Source organism: Phallusia mammillata, chromosome 3 (genome assembly GCF_965637545.1).
Source record: "Phallusia mammillata chromosome 3, kaPhaMamm4.hap1.1, whole genome shotgun sequence".
Classification (NCBI taxonomy): Eukaryota; Metazoa; Chordata; class Ascidiacea; order Phlebobranchia; family Ascidiidae; genus Phallusia; species Phallusia mammillata.
The window spans coordinates 15,844,360-15,856,400 of NC_137254.1; the positions used below are offsets into that span (position 1 = coordinate 15,844,360).

The following is a 12,041-nucleotide window of genomic DNA, read 5'->3' on the forward strand; positions in this document are numbered from 1 at the left end:
TGGAATTGCAAGATTCAATAATAAAACAGCCGATCAAAATTTCTTGAAGGGGGGGGGGGGGGGGGCATGGCACACTGAATGTTTCTGTTTGTGCCCTCAGATTGGTCTTGTGATTAGTTTTCTGGACCCAATAAGAATTCTGGCTAAATAAAAAAGTGAAAGCATCTACCAAATTTCACTTCTTGTAATACTGGATTAGTTTGCTTGGATAGTTGCAATCCTCCAAAGCATCACCAATGTACTTTGGAAATTTTGGAAGCTTGTATGCAACCAACCATCCATCAGTTTCTACTGAGGGGGATGTAGTTGAAAGTGAAGATGAGGATGAAGGATGTGTTGCAGTCTCATTATCATTTTGTATCTCCGGTAAACAATCTGAAAATTATTTAATTGCGTATTTCTAAGCAACATTTGTACAAATACAAACAAGATTAAGACATATTGTCACAATCAACATAAGTGTAACACAACTGATATATTTTATTACATGCAAAAATACCTTTGACACGAAGTTTGCCACATTCTGGAAAATCTGTTAGATTATCTACATCCACCCGTCATTAAAAGTTTGCAAGTAAAGCTGAATTGAGAACGGACGGGTGATATTGAATTTAGTCAAACGATTTTTGATACCTTTATCATTGTGCATTGTCTTTGAAACGGTCATATTTTGGTAGCCAATGCCTCAACAACACGTAAACGTTACTCCAGTGATCAGAATAGGAAATGAAAAATGTTCCATGCCTATGCTCAAGTTCGTGTTTGTAAAGACTCATAAAACTGGTTCAAGTACTACGAAGTGGTTGCTCCACAAATTCATGAATAAACATAACGTGTCACAGGTGAGGTTTGTAATTTCAGCTAATGTGGTGTTATAACGAAAGGTATCGTAGATTTTGGTTTGTTGCCACTAATCAGAACGTTTGTTTCCTTTTTGTGGCATTGCCCTTTGTCACTTGACAGTTCATTAGCACAGAATTTTGCGCATTACACTTGTGTTCGGAAAAAGAGTAACTTTTGGGGCAGTTTTACTCCGGATCCGCTAAAATATTCGAATCTATTTGACTTCTTTCTGCTGCGATTCATACAAAAACTTGCATGTGTATTGCATAATTTTACTCACCATTTTTGCCGTAACCATTAGCGAAAACAATCCAAGTTTTGTTATATTGCTTTCGCATTATCTGGTATGTTCCGTTTTGTTGTAAAGCACGACAAAAGTTTTTCCCATTGAGGCCCTTGTAATGTTTTGTGTTCTACGGGCCTGCTTGGAATGAGGCTAGGAATCAACAAATGTTGTACCACCGCTTTTAAAACTGTCACATTTGAACAGTTTGCCTCAGTTACATTTTATTTAAATCACGCGGTTGCGTTTCCATTAGATAACGTAGGTTCTGCTTTATGTGGTTTGTATTTTGCAGTTGCAGACTGCGGAATTTCCGAGGCCGCTTCAAGTGCAAGTTTAGTTTTCCGAAAGACTCTGCAATTAATGTAAATCATGTGAGGTTTGATGCGGATGAAATGAAAAGATGTTTTCATCCCGATACAAGGTATTTTACCTGTTAAGTTGCCCATCTGATGTTGGGTAGTAATGTTAAGTAAACTAATTTCGCGTACAAGTGAAAAAGACCAACAAATATTTTACTTTAGGTATTTTACAATAATTCGAAAGCCATGGGACAATTTTCTTTCTTCTTACAACTTTTTCCCCAAACTGAAAGCGCCTTCGTTCCACTGCGACCAAATGCCATCAATTTACGTCAACCAGGGTGCAGACGCCAACACTGCTCAATTCCTTTCAAAGGCTGTATTCTTGCTCAATTCGTCGGTTCCTTTTTATTTCAGGTAAGTTTTGCGCAAATGCGGCAAAGAAATTGTTTGAATGCGATGAAATGTCTTCTGGATCTGTCACAAATATTCGATTAAAACGAAACCCACTTTTGTGTCCAGGTACCGAAATTCTCAGTCATATGATTTAGGAATTGACTCGATGTTGGACGATGACAAAGAAATTAAAAGACAGATACCAGAATTGGATAAAAACATGGATCTAGTTATACTACTTGGATATCTTGAGGAGTCTCTCATACTCCTAAAGGCTTGTTTGAGATGCAAACTTATATTTAACATGTTTTAACTTAAAATGTAACCAACAACGACTTTGTTTAAAAGCGCTGTGAAAAGATTTGCTGCTAATCATCAAAGATAATTAAACTGTGGACCAAAAAATATTATATTTTGAACCAAAAAATATACTTTTTGTGTTAGGATCTACTGTGTTGCGATTGGGATGTTGTAAGCAATTTTGCCTGTTTGAACAAAAATTTTTATAATCGAAAATCCCTAATTGATGAACAGGAGAAGAAAAACTTTCAGCAACTCTATAACATTGTACGTAAGCACAGAAAAAGTTTTGTAACGCTCTCTATGGAATCCGATATTATGTATAACACTGTTACTCGCTTCACAATAAGCTTCTACGCGTTAAGTCGCATGACTTGGCAGGAGTAGTAAACTTCTGTTGTTATTTAAGCAGCGATAGTTAAATTCGAATACCGCGCATTCTTATTTCTAGGTTTGATTTGGGTTAAAGTAACGTTGTGTTCCGTAACAGTTTGGTTTCTTTTGTGTTCTGGATATTGTACTTTACGATTACTTTAACAAAACCCTTTGGAAACGGGTTGACGCATATGGACGGGAGAAAATGGCGAAGGATTTGGAAATACTGCGCAAAAGACAAACCAGGCCGTCAGCTGTAGGACCAAATCGTTTACCTACAGAAGTAATTATAAACTCCTCATTAAAAGCGGAGTTGCAAAATTATATGTTCGAAAATAACGGAAAATGCATACTTCCGGGTTGGAAAGAGCCCCTGCACATTCCTTAGATCGGCAAACTTTACATAAGAAAAGTTAAAAATGAAGAAAGATTCTTACAATCGAAATTCGTATTTAACAAACCAGTTCTTGCATCACGCACGCGTTTCTGTTTGTTCAATTGTATTTTAGTTTGATGAAGCGTCATTTTTGTACCCTAATGACTAACCCACAAGAGTTTTTATGAATACGTTTTGCTACAATTTTTCCGTTGGTTATTAATTCGTGCGTGTAACAATTTAAATACTAATATGATGTCATTGGCACTTAAGGCACCCTAACGTCACCAACATTATTGTCGAAAAGTGATTGTTTGAAAAAAAACATGACGAAGGAAAGACTGCCACTGTACGCTCAGTGACGACATAAGTTGAACCAGGGATCTCCAACACGCTGCCCGCGGGCCACATGTGGCCCACGGCGTTATTGGCAATGAAAAGTCAAAGTAATATCATGTAAAATTTAAAGGATGTGTTTGTTTTATTTCCCCTTCAAGTATTTCACAATTCAAAATAAATAAGTTAAAATACCAAATTTAACCGTTGTGATAGATTATTAGTATTATTGTGATGAAATAATGCATCTCATCAAAGCGTAAAGTTAAAATCCGTTAAGTTTTTTGTGTACACTATTTTTGTTTAGCTTGGGAATAAGGAAATTTTTGAGGGCCAACCCACTTATGCTGGTCGCATTTGACTTTTTCAGATGCGTAGGCTATAGGTCAGTGGTTTCCAAACCATTTTATTTACATAACAGCCGTCTCGTAATTTTCCGCGGTCCACGCTCCATTCAATGCTAAAACCAATTAATCAGCTTAAGTTAGTAAATGTAATTTAACCTTTTTTTCACTACAGCTTTATGAATTATTTTACCTACATATTATCAATTGGTTACGCATATCAATGATTAAGAGCGGATTGAGACATCACAGGCAAAACTAAGATATGGAATTATGCGCAAACAATTGATTTTTTTGTTGTTGAATTTTATGAAATAAAAAAGCATTGATGAACACGCATGTAAGATTGTAAAGTCATGAGCTCTTGGAGGTCAACAAAAATAACGCCGTTAGCCACTGAGTTACCATGAACTGCCTATTTTCTATGATTGGTAGCGTGTAGTATTTAGTGGCCCGCGGTCTCTAGAAAATTAGCCTGGGACAACCGTTGTAGACCCCTGAGTTAAACTATATCTACGCCATTAGGAGTAGCAGACTGCACTTAATCTTTGAATGTGTTTTTTGTGCTTTACAATTTGATGCTTATAGACAAATTAGATCAAATGCACCGAAGCAAATTATACCTTTTGTCTATTGTAGAATTTAACAGCACTGCCTTTTTCCCTTCGGTACGATGAAGAGGAAGCTGGCTTATTGCATTGTTCTGTACGTACCACAGAGTACACGCAATTTATCCAGCAGTATGAATACGATGCGACTCGACCGGTCTAATTGCAAAAGCTTGTTCATATCACATCAGATATTGCTGCAACCTTAATCAAACAAGAGCAAGGGGTATTGTCCTTAAATGCATACCCATGTGCATTTAGTGACTGAATGCAAATTATTATAAATGGGAGACAACTTAAAATATAAGCTTGGCGAAAGTTAACGATTGCCACAAAACTAAACCAAGGCATTGAGAAAATGATAACTGTCGTTCCCAAGTATAAGAGTATTTGTAACAATCGAGATTTTGTGAAAGAGATTACCTGGGATTTCAAAGGCACTTGTTAAATTCAACACAAAATATTAACAACTCGGAAAACCGACGTATGCTCCCCAAACATATTTATACTGCTCATTCGACGATGTTACTCAAATGAGCGGAGAGTACTTTAAAGACTGTGCTCGAAAGGAACTGTGGGAGTTTGCCAAGGATGAGGTCTTCGGAGAAAGATTATGGAACGAAAGTGTCGCGTTTACAAAAAAAGGATCTGCCTTGGGAACTCAAATGTAGCGAAAACGTCATCATGACGATATGGAAAGAGATGCCCGAGACAAGCAATACGTTGGTAGGATGAATGCTGTCCAATCTCTCCTTGTTTAGAAGCAGTTTTAATGCTTTTGCTAGCATACTTTGCATGTAACACAAGTAGTACATGCCGATAAAAATGTGGCCATTGTCCATGAACAAAATTAAACAACTCATAAACCAGCAAAATTAATGTTCAAAATTGCGTATGCAGGAACTAGAAACTTAACAATTGATCTTTTCAATAATGACAATAAAAACATTTTTGCTTGGCCTCTCTATTGAAGTATGCTTTTTGACATTAATACAGTGTTGTAATTTTAGGTGTAGTTTTGTTTAGACTTCGGCGTAAATGTGCGATTTGTATCTGTGGGCCCAAATTTACCATTAGCGTTGTAGGTTGCGCGGTAAAATTTCTGGATCACATGTGACACCAAGTTTCATACACAACTGACTATATTAGAACTGAATACTTTACCGAACATTTACTAACATAAGTTACAATTTGGATACATTGCATTTGTAATCTTTAAACAAACTATAGTTTAGGTCGTTTAGCCACATGCCCAAAGCAAAAATGGTACGATCTGAGACGTAAACATTTCTGACGCTGTAAGCATTCCATTATGGGCTTGTCACGCTTGCTGCACATCAACAGCAACTCGTCACTCACCAATCAAAGCTTTCAACCATACAACTTTGTCGACAACTGTCTTGCACAATTTAAACAACAGAAATCAAGGTCATCCGGAATATGACTTTTTTTACATATTACTATTTTTATTTAGTAACTCGATGGTAGAGGGGTAACCAAAAAATTGCCGGATTCCCTGTGGACATGTAAGAACACACTGAAAGCAGTGAGGGAGAAGGGCACAGCGCTAACTATTTACCAACTGATTTAGAAGAAAGCATACAAATTCTTGTTGATTGCTTGCACATATTCTTACTTTATTGCTTGTACATAATCAGATTATTACCTTTGACCAAAACATTCTAGACACTATCGTATTCCTAAGATATCATCATGTTGCAAGGCAATAAAATTACCTGTAAAAACTGCTCGTCTTTACATTGCATGAATCGTTTTATAGAAAAAAACACGCATCTAATTGTTTTGACCCGAAGTTGTTTTTTTATTTGGTCAAGCGTAACACATTCAATGTCGTAAGGTTATTTTGTAACGGGCGACCAAGAACGGATCAATTATATTATTTCAAATCATTTAATTTGTGTTCTACAAAATTGCTTTCGCGGTGTTGGTCTTATTGCGGATGTTACATGTAGCGGGATACGTCGGTTCGCAAAACAACCTAAAATAAACTTCATTTTACCAACCGACACAAACGCAATTTTGCACATTGCCATGTATGAAGTTGAAGCGGTCAAAGCTTTATTGAGCAGCTGCGCCATGTCCGAGTCATGTTAGAACGTGAAAGAGATAGAGCAACGCGAAATCGGCGTTAATAAAGAGGCAATGGCGAATAAAAGAAAAATTGGGGGTTTGAGGGTTTTCCAGGCCTTCTTGCTGTTGTGACGCAAGTCGGTACTTTCAATCATTTCTTTCCAACGGTTTAGTTTCTCATTTTTGAGGTGGTCGAGAATGGTATTTCCACGTATGATTGTGTCTTTAGAAAATGGGTCTTGATTGTAGGTGGCCAAATGATCTTCGTATAAGTCCTTGCTTTTCACCGGACAGTCCAAGTATATACTTCTGGGAATGTTCTTTTTAGAGATATTCCACACCAACTTTTGAAAGGAAGCGTATGTTTGAGGGGTTGGTGGCACCTTTCCAATGGCATCATCCAGGTCCTTCGTAAATTGATCCCAGTTTGCTTTACGAAAATTCAAGGCGTCTAAAATGGCTAACTGTAGCGTATGTAAAGCACATCTCACCGAAATTGGCCCACCTCTAGACGTATCTGTTTGTAACAAACACATTTCTATTTCTTGAAGCAATTGTCTGTCGGTTCCAGGACTTTGCCAATCACTGTCATCATTTTCTTCGTCACTGCTGTGCTGTTCATCTTCTTCATGATCACGTAGCAAACAACCGCTTTTTATCACTTTGCTGCCATTATCAGCGGTTACTGTATAAACTTGCGACATATGGATACCAAACAACGACAAAGTTTGAATTATAACCGCAACTAAATCAACTGCTCTGGTACGAGTTGTCATCTCTTGAACGGATAATGTTGCTAAAACAAGGTCACTCCCGTTGACAAACTGAACATTAATCCCCATAAAATGACGTTCCATGCGCGTCGCCAAATCAATTTTCAAAGAAACCAGTTCACCTTTCAATTGCCCAGTTAAGTTTTCTCGTTTGTGTTGAGCTGCCTCGATCGTCAAATCTCTCATCTTGTTGCGGCCAAGTGTAAGATCTGCTGACTTTAGAAGAGGGTTTAACAATTTTTTTTATCCCAGACGCCTCAAACAGTGAAAGAGGAAGACCATTTTTGGTGACCGCTTCTATAGCATACTGGCTGTTGTTTGGTTTAAAAAAGTTTATTTGTTTAGCAAGTTTCTCAGCTTTCTTGTTTGCGATGGCACTTTTTCTCTTTGAAAGTCAATCCATTCATCAACAGGTACATTTTTTATGTGTTTTAACATGTTTCCGCCGTGAACCATCCCTTCAAAAAACAAATTTGCAATGCCTGCATTTTATTTTATTTTTCTGCTTCTTCTCTACTTCAGTAAAAAAAACACCACGCTTGGTTTGTTCTTTTTCGACCCAGCCCTTAATGATTAGATTAAGGCTTAATCTAAAATATCCTGGCAATAATATAAAAACGAAAATCGTAACATATATCACTGTTATGATACCATCCGCACATATTCCACTACTCAAACCGAAAAAAAAATCTTCCAAAGACAGTTCCACACGCAGGCTAAAACATCTAACGACGTTAAATATCAATGCCTGATGCAGACCAAGCTCTTACACTAAAATAAGTTGTATAAGCAAGTTGCAACATACGAAGATGGTTGTCTGGTGGTCATTAAGTCACATTACATGTATGACAAAACAGATGTCATAGTAACTTATGATTGTATTAAAATAAATATGAACGAAGCACTTGTATTGTATTTGAAGCAACTCTTCCGGATTGTTTCAGAACGAAATACCGAAATAAAAAATAAAGGTATTTCGTTCCGTTCCGGTATTTTGAATATTTTTTATTTCGGTATTTCGTTCCGGTATTTGGACCGAAAATTATTTATTTCGTTCCGTTCCGGTATGAAACACTGCTTACAAGGAGATTGTATAAATTTTAACGGAACATTTTTGCCCCACCACTTCAAAAATTTCTGAACGTTTCAAATTTGAAAAGTGGAATCAAGTGCCTGAAGAATCAGTCGATCAATATGCAGCTGTTATCAGAAAGTTGAGTGAAAATTTTCAATGTGGAAGATTTGTTTGTGGTATACTTTCGGAGACCATACCACGGCGATTGTTACTCGAAAATAATTTGAACTTTTCGCAGGCCGTGTTGACAGCTAACACTTTAGAAAAGGCCGATGCTGATACAAAAATTATGAGAAATAGTGAAATGGCCGTTAACAAGTTTAGTAGGAATGAGATCCCAAAGAGGGCGAAGAGCGTGTGGTCGATGTTGTAGCTCTGGACATTTTTTGCTTTTTCAAAAGTGCTACGTTCTACAAATGTGGAAGAATAGGGGTCACATTGCATCAACTTGCAGAAACCGAAGCAAGTGGAATTTTAACTTCAGCACTTCTGAAGATCAACAGAAGTGAAACAGGTGCCTATAAATCTGGAAGTCACGAATATTTTAGTTGTTTGAAGTTTAATGTAACTAAATGTCCGCTAGTTACAGAGTTTAGAGGCTAGAGGTGGTTGATGACAAATTAGGAACGTCAAAAGGAATTAAAGAAAGGTTGTACCTCAAATCTAACACAAAACTCGTTTTCTGCAAGGCAAGATGACTTCCATACGCCATAAAGCAAAAAGGTGAAACTGAATCAGAGAGGCTGACATCTGAGAGCATTTTGGAGCCCGTCCCTTACAGTAAGTGGGCAATCACTATCGTACCCGTATTGAAGAAGGATGGATCAGTAAGATTGTGCTGAGATTTTAAAGTAACCTTAAATCCAGTCCGAAACGTAAGAGCAATAACCCTTGCCTAAAGTAACTGATATTTTTGCCATGTTGGCTGGTGGAGGCAATCGTTTTACAAAACTGGATTTTAAAAATGCGTATTTGTAAATGACAATGGAAGCAGTGGCGCCTCGTGCCTAAAAACTGGGGGTGCTGCTCCTAGTTTTTAGCCTTTTATAGGACATAAAAACTGCCATTATTTTGAAAAGCCACCTTACTAGGTAGCAATTGTTATTCTAGAAAAACAAAAAATACAAATATGAAATAGCAAGTGATCGATCCATTGTCACGCGTTAATCAACATGAGTGTAAACAACAGACGGTATCATTTGCGTTTTTTGTTGACTTGCACGGCGACGGACCAAATTCAACAACACGAAGCGATAAACACGAAAACACACGCCACCCAGGCTTGGCTCTCCCAAATCATTCACATCACAAAAAACACGACTAGAGCAATTAGGATTTGCCAAGTAGCAACTGCGTCGTAATTAAACTGCGACAGCAAATATAACCAAGTTCAAAACAAATTTCGCCGATCCGCTCAAAAAAACTACACCATACGACATCCTTGCGAGTTTTGAACCAGTAAGTCAAATCAAGCTGCTTGGTAAGCCACCGATATCTTACACAGTTTATGATACAGTCCTGTTACAAAGTCATACAAAGAAAAACATGATTTAAGAATCCACAAAAAAGCAATGGTGGAAGGTGGTTGTTTCAATTGGCTGGGCATTCCCTTTCTGTTGTAATTTACTGTCCCGCAAAGGCCAGTAGTGTGCTTTTGTGTAAATTATTTTGCCAAATATGGGTTTGAATAATAACTGATCATGTAAATACGATGAATTTGATAAAAATATGGTTGGTACAGCTTCCTTACTATATTGCGTGTTTTACTCACTGTTGTGTCTTCCTCTTCATGTTTGCCTGTGTACAAATCCCATTTCAGAACATAGTCACTGGTTGCCTCTGCAAGAACAAATGCTTTGTATCCCCATTTGTGGGGCTTGTTTAGATTGGATTGTTTGATTATCGACCGGCCTTTCAAGGCAATTTTCATCTCATCCAACGATAGTTCTCACCTTTGGCTTGTAATAGGTTTCAAACTAAGTAATGATCAGATTTGCGAACTTTGAATAATATAATCTATCATGAATTTTTGGGTGAATTTTTTCAGTGGGTGAATTTTTTGGTTCTTGAGTTTCATTATTGTTGAAGTGTAGCTTAGATCGCAGACTTGTCTCTGGGCATCACTTTGTGTTTCTGTTACCCAGAATATACTCCTAATAGTCAGTATTTTCAGATTTGGAGAAAGAGAACTCGATGTCAGTATTTCTCCAGTTTCAAAACTAGATTGAGGTGGAAGATTTGCATCATTTAAGGCTTGAAGAACACGCTCTTTTAGCTAGAGGGGGCAAGACGTAGCCGAAAAGAAGCAAAAATATTGCGCCGCCAAAGGATCGCCGGTAAAGCTGGACAGGGAATTTTTAAGCATATTCGGGGTGGATATCTTGCAGCGTTGTGCTAATAACTTCTCCGCTTCACAGGTTTACTCGTAATTGCTGATAATTATCACGCCAATTTAAATTTGGTGTTTAATTTCATTCGTATCTTTGTTGGACCTTATCTGGACCCCTTTCTCGCACGTTTGCTGTCTGTACACCACTTGCGCGACTATATTCTATGGCATTTACATCTAGCGATAAACTTAAGCTTTTTTTGTCTATCAGTTTTACTAACTTTCACCCCAAAACGGACACAATACGTTGTTATATTTATATCTGACATAATAAGTTTGATAGCAATTGCTGCTTTACTGAGCACCAAAGTAATAGCAAAATTTTCACGGTATATTGTTCATAACAGCGAACTACAATCACGTCAAAATTGCACTCACATTTACCTAAAAACATAACAATTGCACTTCCAAACATGCCGTAAAACACATAGAAATTGCAATCATTTAATACAAATAATAGAAATATTACTAAAATACAGTGCACAAACTATAACGCAAATTCCTATAAAAAAAAATTGGATGGCCCTGGAAAGCTTCTGCTGCTTTGTGAGCACGTCGCTCATCCCGTTTTGGTGCCAGCCACTCTTCCAATTGGATTTGGCCAGGTTGGTTTGGGCGGTACGTATGTCTGTAAAATTATGATTGGCACAGCAGGCTCGGGAAGACACAGCTGAGAGACGAGCTCTTTGTCTGTGGCCTCCTGTCGCTTGCGGTGCCGCTACACAGTGGTGCCGCTACACTCAAAGTTTTTATCGAAGGATACGCTGATCCTTGCAGCAGCGTCTAGTTGGTGGCGAGATGCGTTTAATCTTTGTACCTGTACGCAGGTTAAAAACTTAGTTCCGCGACGTTGGCGTGCTAGTGGTTAACTTCTAACAGTTTGGTTATGGCTACCTTCATAGTATAGTAATACTTACCACTTAATAACTGTCGATTCATTTAGTTGAAGCAGTTGCATGTCAGTCTGGTCGCGGACCGGACTGTTGAGCAAGCTCCGCCTAAGCTCGTGATGGGGAGCCGGAATGGGAAAACGCGACCTCGCCACCACTGGTAAACGTCCTGCCAAAAACAAACAGTCAGCAAATGTGTCTAAGCGAAAACGTAACGTCGTGCAATCCACCGAGCGATTCGACGCTCTTACATATCTTGCATTGCAATGACCTGGGAATAGTGCGTTAACTCGCTATGACCATTTCCTATCGATAAAACAATTAACACTGTACGTGAAAAACGAGTATCTGCGAAGTGAAAAAACCGGCGCACTAGAACAATAACTTCTGCAACGATGAAACATATTCATACTGGGATCAGCCCTGAAGCGTCGATGCAGACCAGCGATCACGGCATACATATCGATAAATCATAGTACGCCAGGCCTGTTCAAGGCGTTATACCGAATCAGCTGGTCTCCCAGCACGCAGGCAACGGTGCTTGTGATTCGACTTTCGGCGGATTCTCCACTGAGCCTGTGTAGCTCAGTTGGTAGAGCGCGAGTCCCGGAAAGACTCCTGTCGTGGGTTCGAATCCCACCGCAGGCTAGATTTTTCTAG

General features: G+C 38.3%; 1 protein-coding gene and 1 non-coding gene across 2 annotated transcripts; both read left to right on the top strand.

The window, feature by feature from the left end:
* Positions 1 to 680: 680 nt before the first annotated feature.
* Positions 681 to 2,887, top strand: LOC145218061 (galactosylceramide sulfotransferase-like). Its single transcript, XM_080085450.1, has 5 exons — positions 681 to 871; positions 1,422 to 1,550; positions 1,651 to 1,845; positions 1,951 to 2,098; positions 2,615 to 2,887. Exons 1-5 carry the CDS (start codon positions 681 to 683, stop codon positions 2,885 to 2,887), a joined length of 936 nt encoding a protein of 311 aa, XP_079941576.1.
* A 9,068-nt stretch (positions 2,888 to 11,955) lies between these two features.
* Positions 11,956 to 12,029, top strand: Trnas-gga (transfer RNA serine (anticodon GGA)). The gene has a single exon. It is a non-coding gene; the product is annotated as a tRNA-Ser (tRNA).
* The last annotated feature ends 12 nt before the right edge of the window (positions 12,030 to 12,041 follow it).

What these genes read in the sequence shown, in the direction of transcription:
- LOC145218061 (XM_080085450.1), top strand. Translation starts at nt 681, where the DNA reads ATGCCTCAACAACACGTAAACGTTACTCCAGTGATCAGAATAGGAAAT. An exon ending in TGTTTTCATCCCGATACAAG is followed by an intron (nt 1,551 to 1,650) that starts GTATTTTACCTG and finishes ATTTTACTTTAG; the next exon opens with GTATTTTACAATAATTCGAA. An exon ending in AGTCTCTCATACTCCTAAAG is followed by an intron (nt 2,099 to 2,614) that starts GCTTGTTTGAGA and finishes GTTCCGTAACAG; the next exon opens with TTTGGTTTCTTTTGTGTTCT.